The sequence below is a fragment of the Eptesicus fuscus genome, chromosome 14, assembly GCF_027574615.1.
Source record: "Eptesicus fuscus isolate TK198812 chromosome 14, DD_ASM_mEF_20220401, whole genome shotgun sequence".
Taxonomy (NCBI): domain Eukaryota; kingdom Metazoa; phylum Chordata; class Mammalia; order Chiroptera; family Vespertilionidae; genus Eptesicus; species Eptesicus fuscus.
The window spans coordinates 83,146,038-83,166,003 of NC_072486.1; the positions used below are offsets into that span (position 1 = coordinate 83,146,038).

The 19,966-nt window shown below is 59.3% G+C and overlaps 1 protein-coding gene across 1 annotated transcript in view; it reads right to left on the bottom strand.

Annotated features, from left to right (window-relative positions):
* Positions 1-19,966, bottom strand: part of PTPRN2 (protein tyrosine phosphatase receptor type N2) — a 428,035-nt gene that overhangs the window by 258,462 nt on the left and 149,607 nt on the right. Inside the window, exons 8-11 of the mRNA XM_054726069.1 lie at positions 14,929-15,259; positions 7,650-7,874; positions 6,207-6,247; positions 4,771-5,120 (exon numbers count right to left, since the gene is read on the bottom strand). Coding sequence (XP_054582044.1) covers positions 4,771-5,120; positions 6,207-6,247; positions 7,650-7,874; positions 14,929-15,259 — 947 coding nt within the window. The remainder of the gene's footprint in view (positions 1-4,770; positions 5,121-6,206; positions 6,248-7,649; positions 7,875-14,928; positions 15,260-19,966) is intronic.

The following is a 19,966-nucleotide window of genomic DNA, read 5'->3' on the forward strand; positions in this document are numbered from 1 at the left end:
TTGGAAGGAGCCAGACTTAACCCAGGTCTGGCCTGAGGTCCAGGCCTCACTTCACGGACCCGGCGTGCTGTGTCCCGGCTGCTTCCGCCCCTGCTCACCGCCTGGCGCACAGGCCCCGCTTATTTCCGGCCTCCCGCTCCTCCCCGCAGGCTGCTCGGCCTCAGCTGGCCTCTGGCCTCCGCAGCCCGGCCCCCTGAGCACCTGCGCTTCCACCGCTGGTTTGTACTCCCTTCTCTGGGGGTTTGCGCCCAGGGCAAGCCGTTCGGGCTTTCAGGGTCTCGGGAACCCCGGCCATGGTCAGCCTCCCGACTGCCCGTCCGCACGCTCCCCACCCACACGCGGTCAGCCAGCGCAGCTCGCAGCCACGAGGAGGAGCGGCCGCGCGGAACGTGGTTCCCGGGAGGCGGCCGCCACGCACGGCCGCAGAGGGCGGGACAGGGGCGGTGCTCGTGCCCGCAATGGCACGGTCATTCCATCTCCTGTGTAAGGCTCAGCCGCCGCGGCCCCAGCCGGCTGCCTCGGGAAGGCGGAGCTCATCTCCTGTCAGCGGGGGACAGGCCGCGCAGTTCCGTCCGCCTCCTGCGGCGCTGTCACCGCGGGCTGTCACCGCGACCGCCTGGACACGCGCGCTGCCCGGAGGGAGGGAGACTGGGTGCTCGTGGCTCGGCCGGAGCTGGGGGTGGGGCAGGAGGGCGCCAGGCTCCCGGCCGGGTCCGGTGACGGGAGCCCTCGGGGAGGACCCTCGGCACAGCAGTGCTCCTGTCTCAGGCATTTCCATCTGAGCCATGCATGTGGCCAGCAGGCTTCATCGCGATGACTGAGAGGCCACGTGGGAGGCCTCTGGGGACCCAGCAGACAGCAGGAAACTACATCGTCGCTTGGTGGGAGGGTCGAAGGCCGGCTCCAGGCCTGATCAGAGCTGGCCGGGCTGTTCCAACACCTCCTTCTCCTCCCTGCCCGCCCCTCCCCAAACAGGTCTCATCCTCGGCCCAGGGGAAGGAGCCGATGGTCACCGACAGCGACCACCGAGAGGCCCTTCCCGGCAAAGCAGTGCCCCCAGACCCCTTCCGACGGCCACGCTGGCCCGGCACCCACCGCGCCACGGACGCAGTGACGTTTTCACTCCTCCATCGCACTGTGAGTGTCTTCTGCTTCCCACGCGGCTGGAGGTCAGACAGGCTGCAACAACCTCCACTTCCAGGCTCCGAGCCGGTGCTGGACCCTGGAGGCCACACGTCACCGAGGCCTCAGCCCGGCGGAGGGCACGCCGGCGGCCGCAGCCACAGCTGGGCACACGGTGGGCTGCTCGGATGCCGCGTCAGAAAGCAAATGAACTGCACGTTCTGACATGGACACGGACCTGAGAACCTGAACAGACTAGACGCCTGATGATGTCAGGGATCCGTGTGACTGTGAGGTGAGTCCCCCTGTGAAGGGCGCAGACAGGGACCAGGACAGCGGGTGCAAGCTCTGTCATCAGATGGAGGCGTCTCTTCTTTCCCGGGAGGGACAGGGCCCCTTCGCGTCCAACCCGCCTTCCAGCCGTGACCTCTTCCTGCCCACTTCACCTGAAATCACGTTTAAGTCGCCCGTGGCGGACGGGGGTGGCGTCCTGCCTTTCACCCAGTCTCGAATAACCCACCTGGCTGTGCAGATGGTGCAGCCGTGAGTGATGAGGGTTAAAGTGCACCCTGTCCGTCAGCAAGGGCGAGAGAGGAGGGTGCCGCCACGCTGAGCCACACCCCCGCCTGTCTGAACATTGGCGGGGCGCACACGTCGGCGATGACATAACTGAGCTAGAAGTCACCTTCCTTCTCCTTTTATGGGACAACTACATACACAAAAGCCTTTAAAAAGAGACCAGAATGAGAGTCCTGCCGATGAACAGCTGATCTCTGGAGACGCAGTGGAGATCTGGTGAAAGCTCACCCGGAGACCCCAGATTCCCCATTGCTGACAGCAGTCAGCCCACTGCTCCGTCCACGAGCGTGAGGGGCGCAGCCTCTGTGCGCTGTGCCTGGTGACAGAGAGCATTGCACCTCGAACATTTCATCTGAAGCAGCAAAGAGGTGAAAGCAGCCACGATAAGATAAGGACCCTCTGGCCCCCAAGGCGACACCAGGATGCTCCCGGGGAAATGACCTGAGCCGGGAAAGCCCGGTCACTGCCTCTCCTGCAGGCCCTCGGCCGGAGCCGGAGGACACGCCCGCCCTCCAGGCCTCCAGCGTGGCTCCCTGAGCAGGCGCCGCCCTCTGTGCCAGCCCGAGTGCTGACTCTCAGGGGTGGACTCCTGGCACCTGGCAAAGGCTCCTGGCAAACACAGCCAGCGTCTCCCATGACCATGTGCCCGGAACCAGCCCTCGGGACAGGACAGGGCATGGATGCCCTGGGGGGAGGAAAGGTTCCCTGAGCAGCCATGCAGTGGAGGCCACATCGGTGATGACACACACACTTCCCACATGACACACAAACACACACCACACACATACATGTGTACACATGCACACTCATACACACAGTACACATAAACACACGAAACATATGCACACCCACACACATCACATACAAACACACAATAGCACACACGATACACAGCACACATAAACACATATGACACACGCACTATACACACCTTACATGCATGCACGTACTGCACAAACTACATATGTGCACACCCACACATGCACACATGCACACCCACACATATACATGACAGCACATGCATGATACAAACTACACATAAACATACACACATGTGCACATACATACACACAGTACATGTGTATACTACATGCACATCATGCATAAACGCACGATCTATATGCACACACGATACACAGCGCACATAAGCACACCACACAACACATGCACACATGTACACTCACATATGACACATTACACACACAACACAGCACATATAAAATACTACACACCATTCATGCACACATGGCACACATGCATATAGCACACATAAATGCACTACACATACACACAACATGCACACATGCACATGATATACGTGTGGTACACAGCACACATAAATGCACATGCAGACACCACACTACATGCACACATGTGACACATAACACCCACACACATTCATGACACATGTATACACACAAACACACAACATAAAACATGCTAAACACACCACGGATGACATGTTGCACATAAACATGTACTGCGCATGTACACATGCACACCCATATATACTACATATAAACACATAAAACACAGGTATGGTATGCACGCACAACACACTACACAACATGCAACATATAACACTACACCTATATACACACTACACACACCACACATGCAAGCAGTACACATACGCATATAGCACATATACATGTACTGCACGCAAGCACGTGGCATGCACACAGATCACACGCTACATTACACACATGCGACACGTGGCACATAAACATGCACTGCACACATTCACACACTACACACATGCAGGCACAGTACACAAACACATTATACACATACACATGGCATATACACACACATGCACACATAACACACACACAACACACACATTCACAGAGACATACCCCTGCCTCCACACACAGACATCGTGCACACACAACACGAGGATGCTTTCCAGAGAAGAGAAGGCCTGTGCTCAGGGTGTCTGACACCTCAAAGGGAGGGCCAGGCTGTGCACGTTCGCCCCACACGCCACCTCCGCTCTCGGCAGTGCCCGCCTTTTGCAGGCACCCCTCAGGTGCCCGCTTGCCGTCTCTGGGTGGGATTCTGAAGACCGACCACCCACTGGGGCTGCTAGTCCCGGGAAAGGAGAGGAGGGCGGAGAGGACCACGTGGGACGGGCCAGCCAGGCGCAGCGGAGAGGAGGGAGCGGCGCGGAAGAACCAAGCGGCCTGGAGACGGGCGGCCCCCTCCCCGCGCTGGGCCGCCTGAGGCCGCGCTGCCGACTTCTCTAGAAAGACAGTGGAACGCTGTCGCTGCTGGGAGCGGTCTCAGGCTTTAGCCTGCTCTGATGCGCGCCCGTGGATCAGCCCAGACAAAGGATTTGCTGCTCTGCTTCTCACAGTGCGCCCTGCCGTCCTCACCGCAGCCGCCACCGGCTCTGGGGACGGCGTGAGCCTTGCGGAATCGGGGGCCGGGGGCCGGGCAGCCCTCCCCCACTGAGAACAACCCGTGAGCCATGATCGCTGGCGACCGACGCAGAAACACCTGGACAGGGGCACACACCTGCACACACACGCACACACCTGTGTGCAGCCACACAGATGTTGCTTCCTTTCAAACACCTTTCATCACTTGAAGAAAACAACGTTTGTACAAAGCTGAGGGTCAAATGCCAGCTTCGTCAGTGAGGTGACCTGGACAATGGGCTGCCTGCGGCTGGCTGCGTACGCGATGTTAGTGATTCTCAGGTCAAAACGTGAGGGCAGGGCGTGCTGCCCGCCGGGGGACCAGGCCTGGTCTCAGGACCACTTTGGTGTGAAGGGGGGAATGAGTTTGGTGAGTTACCGGTGGAGCCGGCACCCGCTGCAGATCCCACCCTCCACGCCCTGGAGCAGTGCCCCACCCCCCCCAGCCCGGGCCTCCTCCGCCCAGCGCCCCCCAGCCGGGCCTGAGGACAGGGCCACTTTGCCCGCGGGGAATCGCCCTCGAGCTCGGGTTCTGGTTCTGAGCCGCTGGGCACAGGGAGGGCGGCCCAAGCGCCTCCACCCCGAGGCTCCCTCCAGGGCGGGCCCGGGTCCGGCACCAGCAGGGCCAGGCCAGGGCTGCACTCACTCGCTCTCTGTCACGATGTAGCCATAGGTCTCCTCGGGGGACTTGACCTCCAGCCGCAGGCCGTGGCCGGGGTCCTCCTGCTCCTGCGGGGCCCCCGAGACCCAGCGCGGGAACTGCCCAAGCCCGTGGGCCCCGGGCCCCGAGTGCGGCCTCGCCAGCAGCTCTGTGGAGAAGCTCCGACTCTTCACGTTCTCCACCCCGGCGGCGTCCTCCTCCGAAGACGAGGCGGCCGCGGGGCCCGCCGCCTGCTCGGTCCCGGGGGCAGGTGGGGCTCCAGGTGGGGCTCCAGGTGGGCGTGGAGACCCCGGGCCCTGCAGGACGTCCCCACGGCGGAGGCTCGCAGGACCGACCTAGTGGGAAGGAAACCCACGTGAGAGGACAAGCAGGAGGAAGGCTGTCCACTTGCCCACGAGGGGGGCTCTGAGGTCACCCCGGGGAGGACGGCCGCGGCGTGTGGAGCTGGTGCGGCAGGCCGCACGGCCTGTGCTGGAACCACATGCAGATGAGAAGTCCTCGGCCAGGTGGAGGGTGCACGTGAGAATCCGTCATAACGTTCCTCTCTCCTCCTCCCTCCCTCCCTCTCTCATGCACACAAACACATACCCGCTAAACCTCAACTTGTGCAATCAGTACAGGCTGTCAGCATCTCATGTTAAAAATAACCCATGCTGCCTGGCTGATGTTGCTCAGTGGTTAGAGTGTCGGCCTGCACACCCACGGCTTTGGGTTCAATTCCTAGTCAGGAAACATACAGAGGTTTTGGGTTCGATCCCGGAGGGGCACATGCAGGAGAAACTGAATGTCTTATTTGCTCAATTTTAGTGACTTTAAGGTCAAGCAGCCACACCGCTTGGTGAAGGTGTACCTGTCAACGTCCCTATGAAATGCACCTTGGAGGCCGGCACACGGGACACTCACATATGATGCAGTGGGATCACGATACCACACACCCCGCCAGATGGGGAAATCCTAAGGCATGTTAACCTTCTTCTTTGTAGTAACCGTTTTTCATATTTCTACAATGTGCCCATCCTACAGTAATAAAGGGTAATATGCAAATAGACCGACCTGCAGAACGACCAGATCGGGGGCGGGGCTGGCCGGCAAACCACCCACAGTCCCTTGCCCTGGCTGGCCCCCCCCCAATGGCCCCCATTGGGGCGGGCGGGCTGGACCCCACCAGTGCACGAATTCATGCACCAGGCCTCTAGTATTACTATCAATCTGAAAACGGGCATTAGCGTGTATTAAACATACACAATTTGCACGCACTGTCTACAGTTTTCTCAGTTTGGGGACTATGAGGTTTTCCATCCTTTCCTAAAAAAACAAAACAAAATGACCTTTGTATTTCAGGAACATTCTCGGCCACGAACAGAACAAAGACCAGCACAGTCTGCTTAGCGCGAAGCGAGTTGCAGAGACGTGCATCTTACCTCTCCGTGACCGTGAGCCTCGCCGTCCCGTGCTCTGGTGCCTGTGGAAGACCAGAGCGTTAGCAAAGTCCTGGTCAGGAACGTCGCCGCGAGTGTCGCAGCGTGCACGCCGCCACCGCGAGCCTTCTCTACGCGACGCCATCGCCCGTGTCTCCTAGCGAGCACCTCCTGCTGCGCCCGCACACTGCACGGAGGAGGAGCTCCAGCTAAACGGGGAGCGTGGTCGCTCGTACAGCCACCCCGTTCCCCACCTGCGCGTGTCCGTGTCGCTCACACAGGAAGCACCGCCGTGCGGGAAGGCAGTGGCTGTGAACAGGGAAAGCGGAGCGTCCGACCCAAACCTCCCCGAGAAGGTCTCTTCTGAACGCGCAGACGCGGTATCTCTGTGGCCGTCACTTCTCTAAACTAGCTTCCTGCCTGCAATGCCCCAGCGCACCCCTCACCGCACCCTCCTGACGCCCCAACAACCCCCGAGACCCCCCAGCCCTCAGAGTGGGTGTCAGTCTTTGAGTGCCCACTGCCTCGCGATGCCTTGTCCCAGGGGAGTTCCAGCATCTTTTCATACGCCCTCGCTACCATCGAGCGGTGTGTCCACTCCACACCAGCCTCTGTCCCAACCCCCAGGCACGGTCACCCTCCACCCGTGCTTCTGGCACATTCTTTGAGTGCCTGCTATGTGCAGGACTGAGCTGCACGCTTCAGTGTGGCTCCAGCGATTCTGAGGAGCAACCAGGCACAGAGAAGGCCAGTTGTCAGGGGGTATGAGCCCACCCGCAGGTCCAGCTGCTGTGTGTGTGTGTGTGTGTGTGTAACTGTATGTGCATGTGTGCGTATCAGTGTATGCACACATGTGAGTGTGCATGAGTATACGCACATGTGTGAGTCTCTGTGTGTAAGTGCATGTGTGTGGTTGTGAGTGTATGTGTGCGTGTGTGTTGGGAGTACCGGGGGGCCTCTGCTCTCTCCTTGGAGCAGCCTGGAAGGGTGAGCCTCAGGCAGACATTCTAATGTACCCCTTTCACTTTATTATCGAACATTTGACTTGTTCACTAACACACACTCCAAACCAGGGGTCCTCACACTTTTTAAACAGGGGCCAGTTCACTGTCCCTCAGACCGTTGGAGGGCCGGACTCTAGTTTAAAAAAAACTATGAACAAATTCCTATGCACACTGCACATATCTTATTTTGAAGTAAAAAAACAAAACGGCAAAAACACCCGCATGTGGCCCGCGGGCCGTAGTTTGAGGACGCCTGCTCCAAACAAAAGCACTTCCTAGCCACCAGGCTGCTTCTGACTCTGCACCTCAGCAGAGGAACCCGTCGCCCCCCAGCGGGCAGGCTGCCCCCCAGCACGGCCGCTCTGCACTCGCTCAGGTGCCCACCGCTGTGGCCTGGGCCTTCCGGTCCACCACAGTGTGAGTGCCAGGCACGGGCGCTCACCTCGCGCTCCCACCCCGCCATGGGCACGGTCCCCGAGCGCTGCCTCCGAGCTGTCCGCCGGCGCCCCGGGCTCTCCTCCAGCTCCTCCGGGGCCTTCCCACGGGCCCTCCGCGTCCGTGGCATCGGCTATCACCCCGGCCACCTCGTCCAGGTCCGGGGTGCTCAGCGTCTCCACAGAGGCCTGGTGCTCTCTTGGGTCCTCCAGGAAATTCTGAGTCCATGCTCCTAGAGGCACACACAGGCAAACAGTGACGGCGTGTCCAGAGCCCCCTCCGGCACCCCTCCCGCTGACGACAGGCGCAGCTGGTGCGCATAAACACGTGTTGTTTGTTGACTGAATCCCACGTGACTCCGGTTACACCAAGGCTCAGAGCCTGTCAACAGTGAAAATGGATGTGGGCCCATGAAGGACCTATGACCGAACTCAGGGCCCGAGGAGGAGGAGGAAGCAGGGCCTCGGATGAAACGGCTGGAATTACGTGCCGGGGAGGAGCCTGAGCAGCTTCATCGCCCTGAAAAATTAGGCGCCGACGGGACAAATCAAAGGGCCTCCAAGAATTCCGCTGCTTCCAGGCAAAACGCAACCACTCAACTCCGGCCAGGTGGAGGTGACGCACACGGTGTCCAGGGAGCCACAAAGCAACAGACATATGAGAACCAGAAAAGCGGGACATGCAGCCAACATCAGAGAGGGACAAGGGCAGCAGGAAGCTGCTAGAAACACGGCAGAGCAGCAGCACCCAGCAAACCCAGCGAGAAACAGGCAGTTCTGGGGTGACAGGAACAGCCTGAAACGGGAAGCCTCCCCCCACAGGCTGGTGCGTGCGGCTGGGGGACAAGAAAGGGCTCGCGAGCCTGAAGGCAGGTGGTACTGTGACTGGAGGACAGAGCGAAGAGGCGGGAAAGGCGGCATGGAACCCAGCGCCTGCAGGTGGTGCCAGCCATGACACTGCAGCTGGAATCCAAGCGGGAAGGAGCGAAAGGGGCCGAAAAAGAAAGCTCCCCAAGTCTCCCCACCGGGGGCGGGGGGCGGCGGGGGGCGGGAAGCAGGAGCTTAGAGACCAAGGCTCAGGAAGCTGCACGAATAACTGCCCAGCTAGTGGTAGTGTAAGTGCCGTGTGCACGAATAACACGGTGCACACGGCACTTAGTCAAAATGCTGACGACTAAGGTGAGGACAGTTTTTTAAAATATATTTTTATTGATTTCAGAGAGGAAGGGAGAGGGAGAGAGAGAAAGAAACATCCCTGATGAGAGAGAATCATTGATCAGCTGCCTATTGCAAGTCCCCTACTGGGGATGGAGCCCACAACCCGGGCATGTATGTGCCCGTGACCGGAATCGAACCTGGGACCTTTCAGTTCGTAGGCTGACGCTCTATCCACCGAGCCAAACCGGCCAGGGCGGTGAGGACAGTCTTAGCAGCAGAGATTATATGCAGAGCAAAATGGTTGAGTGGGCGCTGACTTCTTAAGAAAAGTAGAGGTCACAGACATGTCAGTATCTCACAAGAATGACCTATTTGATGTAATATGTGCAATTACGTATTTGATAACATGCATATATGTTAATTTGGGAGAGGAAGACATATGCCAAATGACATATTTGAAGTGTTCAAAGGAATAATGTTTAACTCAGAGGTCTATACCCAGTGAACATGTCCTTCAAATGTAAGAGTGAAAGATACTTTTACATTATTAAATAAAGAGCTGCCCAGCCGGTGTGGCTCAGTGGTTGAGCATTGGACCTATGAACGAGGAGATTACAGTTTGATGCCTGGTCAGGCATGTGCCCAGGTTACAGGCTCAGTCCCCAGTGTGGGGTGTGCAGGAGGCTGCTGATCAATGATTCTCTCTCATCATTGATGATTCTCTCCCTCTCCCTTCCTCTCTGAAATCAATAATAAAAATATATATATTAAAAAAGAGCTAAGCTAATCATCACCATTATCATCATCACCACGATCACACCATCATCATCACCACCATCATCACCACCATCATCACCATCATCACCACCACCATCACCATCATCATTACCATCACCACCATCATTACCATCACCACAACCATCATCACCATCATCACCATCAACACAATCATCACCACCATTATCAACACAATTATCACTACCATCATCATCATCATCTTCATCACCACTACCTCTGTCACCATCATCACCACCATCATCATCATCAACACAATCATCACCACCATCGTCATTATCATCTTCATCATCACTACCTCTGTCACCATCATCACCATCATCATCATGAGGAATTTACTGTGTTCCTTTTGTTTAGAGAGCATATAGTTCATTTAATTTCTGGAGACCAACTCTCAGGTGTTTGCAATGACTCAGATATATTCAGAAGGAGTTTATTATTTTATTCTGTCCTCATTGGGGCCTCCCCGGGGAGCCACAGGCCTATCCTGTGTCAGCTTCCTGTCTACTTTCACTGGGAACCACACGAGAACAGTAAGATGTGTTCTCCGTCCACCCAGGGGCCGTGGTCTGACAGCTGAGTGATGTGCTGCTCACTGGCTAAGTGAGGCGCTGAGCCGAGCTGCCACCGGCTGCCGGGGCCCTGCCCAGGCGCTGTCCACTTCGTTCTCGCAGAACCCGCACCCAGTCCACCTCTCCCTCATTACACACACTGCCCAGCTGGTGGCGGCGTTAACTCTGTAACTCGGTTGGCGGCAGGCTTGGCACTCGACTCTTCCTAAAGAATGTTCCCTGAGACTCACATCACTGTGGGTGCATGCTCAGCACGGTCACCAAAGTGACAGGGGGTCGCGGGCAGGTGCTGGTGGCAAATGCCAAACTGGAATATAAACCTGTCCAGGTGGGCTACTGTGCGTGGGATTGAAATCTGTCTCCATTAAGGGAATGGGCTGAGCCAGGAGAGCACTGGGATTGGACTGAGAGAAACAGGTTCAGCACGGTGCCAGCTGCCGGACTTCCTGTGAGTAGGAAAGTTCTAGAAGGTAGATGGCCCATGTGCATGGTTTACATACATCTGCTGCTAGGAACTCAATTTATGATCAAACCAAGTGTATTTTACCACAACGTTTAAAAATTTAAATACAAAAAGTGGACATGACACTTCGTTACCTAAGCGTGGCCGGGGTCACGGGCTGGGCCTGCACCCTAGTTGGGAGGACTGGCGCGAGGCACTGACGGGACAGGAGAGGGAGGGTGCAGAGCTGCACTGCCCCCGGCGGCCCTGCTTCACGCCAGGCATGGGCGCACAGAGAGCCCAAGGGCAGGACAGCCACACGGATGGCACTGGTCTTGGCAATTGTGTGTGTCTTTGTATGTAGTGTTCAGGTTCTGCGTGGCAACCATTTTTACATATATGACTGGTAATAAGGAACAAATTATCGTTTATAAATCCTATTTCCCGTAGTGACTGGGTCACAAAATGACAGGCTAACCGTTAGCAGGGAGCACTCCCCCGGGGGGTGACCCGGGACGCCAGGTCTGGAGCTGGGGAGCTGGACCCCACAATGTCTGTGTGCAGCACTGCCACGCCGCACTCTCTGTGACCTTTGTCCTTCCCGCCGCCTGCCTCGCGCAGGTCTTTGAGCTTTCCGTTGCTTTAAAGCAGGGGTGGGAACCCTCTTCCTGCCCAGGCCACACAAAATCATTAATTAAAAATGAGCCTGCTCTATCTGGTCACACATTTCATTAACTCACCCCAGTGCCTTGGCAGGGCCAGACCCAGCGATTTCTCCGGCCTTATTCAGCCCGCGGCCGGACATTCCCCACCCCGCCCGAGGCCCTGAAAGGGTCAGGTGTAAACCACGAGTAAAGGACGAAGGCGGTCTCTTCCCTCATGAACACTGGTCACACGCGGTGAGCCAGACCTGAGCGTCCATCACATTGGAAGCACGTGGGGTGGGTTTTCCTGGAGCTCCGCCTGGAGCTGCGGAAGGCCAGGGTCAGGAGCCACAGGGCCGCTTTCCCAGGCTCCGCCCTCCCTGCTCCGCAGGCAGCCCCTGGGCGTCTGGGAGGCGGCTCTCCAGGGCCTCGCCACGCTGAGAAGTCGGTCACACAGCCCTCCCCTCCGCTGTCCCGGCCTCCCTCAGGCTATTGGAGGGGCCACAGTTTCGTGGAGAGGCTGCCGCCTGTGCCTTCATGGGAATTCTGCCCTGGGCGCGACTGTGGGCTTTGCAGGGCAGGGGCGGGGGAGGAGGGGAGGGGGGCTGTAAGGCCACAAACTCAGGAGAAGTTGGTCTTTCCGTGTCCGTTTCCATTAAACACAGAAGCCGCCGTCTATCCCGCCTTGGCTCACACCCAGGACGGGAGAGGGAGCCAACACCAAGTCCAGGACCTCGGTGAGCTCAGCTGTGCCTCTGCGCCCCCTACAGGCTCAACATAGAACTGCGCACAATGAGTCAGAGAAAGCTAGAATTTGGAGCTAAATGGCCACTGAAAACATTAATGGACCAATTAGCCAGAGTAACAAGTATATTGTGCTCACATCTGCCTTTTGGACAGCTGGCTCTTAAGGACTCCCACTCGGTCTCACGGGATCCAACGCTGGGCCAGCCACCATCCACCCTCAGGCTGCCGCTCCCCGTCAGGAAAACGGGGCTGGGAATAGCATCATCTTTTGAGGGTGGCATGGAAAGCAGACGCGGCCCTCTGAGTGGGAGGGCCTGGCGCCTGCCGCACCCTGGGATGCCAATGGTGAGAGAGGCACGTGGCCCGCTCCCCGGCGCAGACGCCACGGGAGACAGGCACCGCCCGGACATCACTGCAGGACATCCTGTGCGGCTCGTCCTGGGAGGAAGGGCAGCGCAGCCCGGGGTGGGGGGGGGGGGATCGAGCACTCAGACAGCCGAGTGAAAGCTGCTCGGGGGAGTGGCCGTGCTGCCGACGTGTGAACGGGCACCGTTGGCACCGCCTCTAGCTGAACACGAAGGGCCAAGTCTCCCCTGCCGGCCACGGGGTATGGGGCTGCACGCTGTCCTTGGGAGGCACCAGTGAAATCCAGAAGGGGGGAACTCTGCGAGACAAGTGAGCGAGCGAGCCAGTTTCCACAGTAAATAAATTAAATAATAAATTGCAGGAAAGAGAAAAGAGGGAGGAGAAACCTGTAGATCAAGAGGGGCCACCCCGGCCGGTCGCTCGGTGGGTTAGCGCGTCAGCCATACACCAAGGGTGTGGGTTTGATCCCTGCTCAGGGCACATACTGTACCAGTCAACCAATGATGGGTCAATAAGTGGAATGACAAATAGACACCTCTCTCTCTCTCTCTCTCCTCCCTTCCCTCCCCTCTCCCTCTCTTTCTCTCTCTCCCTCTTCCTCTCTCAAATTAACAAATAACAATTTAAAACAATAAAAATAAAAGATGTAGCCACCAACTCAGTGGACCTTCTTTGTATCTTGACCCACAAAGGAACCAACTATAAAGGCAGTTATGACAACAGAGAAATCCGTGCTGCCGCTGGTCAATGCTGTGCAAACACGGCCGCGGTTTCCTCCGGAGGGACGGCTGGTCCGGCTGCGGCCAGTGCGCACCTCCGGGCAGGGCAATGCTGCAGTTCCTCAGGTGAAGCCGCTTGGAGACGGGGAGGGAGGCGGGGGGGAGGCAGAGGAGAGGCCGGGGCTGGGTGTGCGGGCATCGCCCACTCTGTGTGGTGGTGGACATCCACGTGACTCCTCTAAGCACACGGGGCAGCTGGGAAGGTGAATAAATACTCTGAGTTTAAGAGGGGAGGGAGGGGGGGGGAGCAACAGGCAGAGGACGGCCTTGGGCGCAGAGAAGGCAGCAGCCAGTGTTGGAGAGTGGGAATTTTTGAGCATGCTTCCAGAGAGGCCGTGGACTATGCCCCAGATAGAGTTGTCAGTGCTGACACCAGGCCAGGCCTTGAGATAGGGACTCATGGCCCCTTCCCAGCACATAGCCTTCTTTCACAGAACACTGTCAGCTTTCTGGAGAACAGGATGACCCTGTGAATAACATGGTCGTCATTGGCATGATCCTGACGTTGCTTGGGAAAAACTGTTTTGTCTTGGGTTACTTGTTCTGCAAAAACCGGATGTGGTTAATGGGCTTAAAAGCGGTCCTACACAAAGGGTCGCTGCTGCTCTCTGGTCTCCCTGCGTGGAGAATGGCAGAGCAGTCGCCGGGTCGTCCGGCCACCCGGCTAATAAAGGCTCCCTAAATTTTAATTTGGTCTGGGCTCCAGTGGTCGTTCACTCACATCGGCTCCACAACACCAGCAGAGAACACCGGCCCCGAAGGGGGAATGCTGGTGGGAACAGGGCTCCCCGGGCACCGCCCCGTGGAAATGCCAACCCCACGGAGGGAGTGTGTCTGCGACGGTTCAGCCAGGGGCACAGCACACACCTTTCGCTCCACGACAGGCACAGGAGAAAGCGGCAGCCGCTCCGCCCTCTCCCCGCAGCCTGGCGTCTCTTTCCTGTAAACAGGTGGGGACGTCCGGCCCCAGAAACCAGTGGGCTGGCCCTGAGGAGCACTGGGTGAGCTAATGAAATGTTTGACCAAATGGAGCAGCTGAGTGCTGGATGATAATCTTGTATGACCTACGAATGAGGTTATAAATATCCCAAAGGCTCCCACCCCTGACTGAAAAGGGGCCACAGCAGCACATGGGGCGAGGGCTTCCCTGAGCAGAGAGTGCAGACCACACGAGCAGCGCGCCCGCCACCCTCGCAGGTCGTCTCCGCGCGTGCGCGGCCGGGCTGTGGTCGGAATGTTCAGAGGAGGAGGCTGCTCCACCAGCTTCTCCCCGAGCGTATCGGAGGAGCAGGCACGGTCCCCCCTCCCTCGGGCGGTCACACAGGGCAGAACTCGCATGCCATCGGGAGCCCGGCGCTGCGGCCGGCCGCAGGGAAGGCCGCGCGGTGCTGTGTCACCTGGGGGCTTTGGGGACAAATACGCACAAACGTGTGACCTGGGCGCGTGTGACCACAGCAGTGATGGCGCGTGTGACCGAGTAAACGCCCCCGAGCCGACCTTCCAGAGCCTGTGCAGCCCCCCCCCCCCATCTTCGGTGACGTCACGAAACCGGGACACTGCAGAGAGGGGTGTGAGCCGGGACAGCGTCTTCCTCTCCCTCCCGTGCCAGCCGCTGGGCGCACCGGCGTGGGCGTGGCCACCTTCCCGCCGCCGGCCGCACGGGAAGCGCACCCCAAGGCGCCCTCCTCACAGGCGCCTGGCGTCCGCGCACCCCAGACGCGGAGGCAGGTGCTGGGAAGACGGAGTTGACGACCAACGCCCCCGAGGGGGTGAGGCTGACTCACCGTCGCCGGCGCCCAGGGGCTCCGCGGGGTCTTCTGGAGGCGAAAACCGTTTTCCGTGTTTCCTCCAAGGCACGCGCAGGTCGTCGGGCGTGAGGGGGCCCGCCTCGGTGGGCGAGGGGGGTATCATGGCCAAGTAGGCGATCAGCTGCCTGAGCAGAGTCTGCTTCTGGACCCCGCCGCCCCCCTCGGGGCTGAGCTCGCCGGGCTGGAGCCGGCTGAGGGTCTGCAGCGGGCGGCCCGGGGGGTGGCTGGTCCGGGAGGCAGGGGCGTGGGTCAGAGCGGACGTTTGGGGCACGTAGGTCAGCGCGCTGTCGGCCGGGGGGCCCTCGCCCTGCGGGGCGGGAGAGAAACAGCAGCGGTTGAGTCTCAGGCGTCAGCCTCGCACCAGGATGGCCCTGGGCTGGGATTCTCAAGGCGCTGAACAGCACCGGGCCCCGATGCGCCCACAGCACATGCTCAGGGACCAAATTCCTGTCCACGTTGGTCAGGACACTGGTCATTGATAACAGCTTTATTGAGGTGATTCACACACCAGGAATTCACCCAACTCAGCTGTTTTGAGTGTAGCCACAGAGCTGGGCAAATGCCACGCACTATTCCACCATGACCTGGTCGGAGAACATCTTAGTCACCCCGAACGAAAACCTGCACCCCGACTCCTCCCACTCCCAGCCCTGGCCATCGCCTTCTCCTTCCTCTCCTTCCATCCCGGAGGCTCTGCTAGCTCCAGGCACTGCGTGGACGGGACCCACCACGGAGGGGACCCACCACGGAGGGGACCCACCACGGACGGGACCCACCACGGACGGGACCCACCACGGAGGGGACCCACCACGGACGGGACCCACCACGGAGGGGACCCACCACGGACGGGACCCACCACGGAGGGGACCCACCACGGACGGGACCCACCACGGACGGGACCCACCACGGGGGGGACCCACCACGGGGGGGACCCACCACGGACGGGACCCACCACGGGGGGGACCCACCACGGACGGGACCCACCACGGAGGGGACCCACCACGGGGGGGACCCACCACGGACGGGACCCACCACGGACGGGACCCACCACGGGGGGGACCCACCACGGACGGGACCCACCACGGACGGGACCCACCACGGGGGGGACCCACCACGGAGGGGACCCACCACGGAGGGGACCCACCACGGAGGGGACCCACCACGGATGGGACCCACCACGGACGGGACCCACCACGGAGGGGACCCACCACGGAGGGGACCCACCACGGACGGGACCCACCACGGGGGGGACCCACCACGGACGGGACCCACCACGGAGGGGACCCACCACGGAGGGGACCCACCACGGACGGGACCCACCAGGGGGCCTGTGTGTCTGGCTTCTCTCACGCAGCATTGTTTTCGGGGTGCACCGCGCTGCGTGCCGGCCGCGTTCTCTCTCGCAGCTGAACACTGACCGGGAGGGATGCAGCGCCTTGTGCTTCTTCGTTCACCCGCGGCCGGACGTGGGGCTGTTCCCACTTTGGGGCCATCTGCATGCACTGCGGGCGGCCGGGGGCCGGGCCGGGGCCTGTCTCTGTCCTCCCCCGGCTCCCGCACGGCTGCGCACGCACACGCCCGGCGGCGGGCTCCCGGCTCCCTCAGCTGCTTGGCTGCTCTGTCCTCGGTTTCATCCTCACCAGCCCAGCGTTGGGAAGTGGGCGGACGGGCTATCACATCACGCGTGTCGGACTGGGGGTCACTGCCGCCTCAATGGCACATTCCACCAGGGAAGTGCCGGCGCCCGGCTGATAACCACACACAACGTCGCGCCACGCCTGGGCCACGCCTCTCCCGGGGCCGCCGTGCCCCCTCCTCGGCTCCCGGCCTCCCGGGGACGGCAGCACCCTCGGCGGCTGCCACACTGTGGGCGGCCCGGCCACGTGTTACAACCTCGCCCGTTGCGTTCCCCGCACGTGCCTCCCGGGCCGTGGGGAAGGCCGAGTCCCTGGGCACGGCCTTGGGTCCAGCTCACACCGCCACGGGGTGGGAGACGAGAGGCTCAGCCTGCCTGGCCTGGCTGTTTCCAGAAGCTTCGGGCCAGGCTCGGCGCCGGCGGTGTGAGCGGAGGCCGGGACGCGGCGGCTGCGGGCTCGTTTCCTTCTCGCATTTGAACTCGGGCAAATCACTTGACTCTTTCGAGACTCAGTTTTCTCCTGTCCAAGGAGGGCACTGGCCTTTTCTCTGGGACTGTTACTCTTTTTAAATGAGAGGTTTAGCGGTCCTCCAAGCGGTCTGACTTGTCTAAGTACCCGCGGAAACAACCGCTTTCCCTCCAGCGAGAGGAAGCGGAGACTCGTGAGGGAGAACGGGAAGCCTGCTCCGCAGCATCCCCTCCACGGACACACACATTGGGCGCAAGTGTCCTCTCAGCTCGGCGTCGGCTCCTGTCCCGAAGGCTGTCTCCGCACCCCGGCCAGGTCACCGCGGGGCAGCCGTCCGGCCTCATACCGTGCCCAGCCTCTCTCCTGCCCGCCTCCCGGATGTAGCCGACCGGCCGCCTCGGCACGAGGCCTGTAATTAGAGCCAGCGAGGCCCTGGCAGAGGACCCGCCGGGCTGGACGCGGCCCACGGGAGTCACCGCAGGGTGTGACGGGGATACACAGCCTGTAGGGGTGTTTGTGCTCTGACCCCCACTAAGGAGAAGGGGGAAGAGGACTTGGCAGGTAGTACAAGCCCGAGGCTGTGGGACAGGACACAGCGGTCCTCACGCCAGGCTCCCTGCGAGCGGCGCCGGCCGGGCGGTGTCCTCAGGAGCGGTGGCCTCGGTGCGCGTGCCCGCCTGTGCCCAGGCCTGGGAGAGGGAGTGACGGGGAGACGGGAGGGTGCTCATGGCCGCTTCCTCCCGGTGGCTCTGTCCCGAAGGAGAAGAGCACACAGAGCGGGTGTGGGGCAGGGCAGCCCCGTGAGTCCGGGCCTGAGGCTGCACGGCCAGTGGCCTTGGCCTGGGGAGGTGTTTAACACCTCCGGCGCCTGTGAGCGGGGATCTCTCAGAAGTGCTGGTGGCTACGACCACTGTCGCTGGTGCTTTTACTTCACCAGCTCGCACTTCCTCTTCTTTAAAGCGGCAGCAAGTCCCCAGCCCGGCTGAGGACGACCCGTCCACTGCACTCTCACCGCTTTCAGCTGAGTTCAACCTTCCAGGACCCACGTTCAACCCAGGAAAATGGTTAGAGCCTCAATTCAACAGCCCGTGGTGCCGGGTTTCCCAAGGCAGCAGGGAGCCATTTGTGAGGCTGCATTTGCCCAAATATGGAAACTAGAAACCTAACGGCATGGACATCGGCCAGCTGTCCACACGTGGCATGGCCGCTTCCGAAACATTAACGCCTCACGCGGTGTGCCAGTGGAACCCAGGGGGGCGCCGTGGCGTGGTCCCCTGAGTGCGAGCATCCGAGAACAGCCCCCGAAGTGCCCTGATGACCCACGAAGACGGAAATGCTTTGGGCACGTTCCGAAGCCAAGGCAATCCCACAGCCCGCCGCATGCGCGGTAAGTGCCGCAGGTGGGAGGCTGTTCAGACCAGGCCCATCTGCCCGCACAGCTCTGACTGGCACCCCTGGAGACCTCTCTGAGCTTCACCTTTACCACCTACACAACTTGGAAAATAATTTCTTTTCCTATAGCAGCTGTGAGGATTAGAGAGCATATAGGTAAAAGTGCCTACTTTAGCACACACCTCAGAGCAGGTGTGCTTCACCGTCATCCAGCATCATGACCTCTATCATCCCCACCATCATCACCATCATCATCATCACCATCACCACCATCATCACCACCATCATCACCACCACCACCACCATCATCATCATCACCACCATCATCATCATCATCATCATCTCCTCACCATCACCACCATCATCACACCATCATCACCATCACCACCTTTATCACCACCACCATCATCCCCACCATCATCACCATCATCATCATCATCATCATCACCACCACCATCACCACCACCATCACCACCATCATCATCATCATCACCACCATCACCACCATCATCACCATCATCATCATCATCATCATCACCACCATCACCACCATCATCATCATCATCACCACCATCACCACCACCACCATCATCATCATAATCACCACCATCATCATCACCACCATCATCATCATCATCATCATAACCACCTTTATCACTACCACCATCATTACCATCATTGCCATCATCATCATTACCACCATCAACATCACCACCATCATCATCACCATCACCACCTTCATCATCATCATTATCATCACTACCTTTATCACCACTACCATCATCATCATCATCACCATCGCCATCATCATCATCACCACCATCATCATCATCACTATCTTCACCATCACCATCATCACCATCAGCAGCATCACGAACACTACTGCTACTGTGTGACAAGTTCTGGACTATATTCAATGAGGGAAGAACAACTCAGACATGGACCTGTCTTTAAACAGCTTGCAGACTGAAATGCAAGTTAAGTCACAGACATTAGTAGGTATAACTGGAAGTATGTTATTAAAGAGGTTCCTGGGAAGGAAGTGGTTAATTCATCTGGGGAATCAGGGTGGCTTCCTGCAGCCTGTGACACACATCCTAGACTACAGCCTGCACTGCATCCCCTACCTCCCAACCAGCAGGACACTCGTTGAGGTGGACCTCCTCGCTCCCAGATTCCCCTGGGCCGGGTCCCAGAGCTGAAGGTCAGGCCTCCCTCCTCTCCTGCATGTCACCGCCCAGCCCCAGGTGCACAATTACGGACAGAAACTGCCAGGAAGGCCTGGAGGCCGGCAGCTCAGTGCCAGCAAACACTGAGTGGATGAGACGTCTGCCTGTACCCTGGTCCCTCCTGCTCATCAGATGCTCTCTAGTGTCAAGGATCCAAAACAAACCGGGAACCCAGACTGGGCCATCTTTTGACCACACAGCAAACCTTTTCTCCAATTTGCCTCATAGCCTGGAGGCAGTGCTGACAAGCACGCTGATCAAGAGGTGCTTGTGGCTGGCATGACAGAG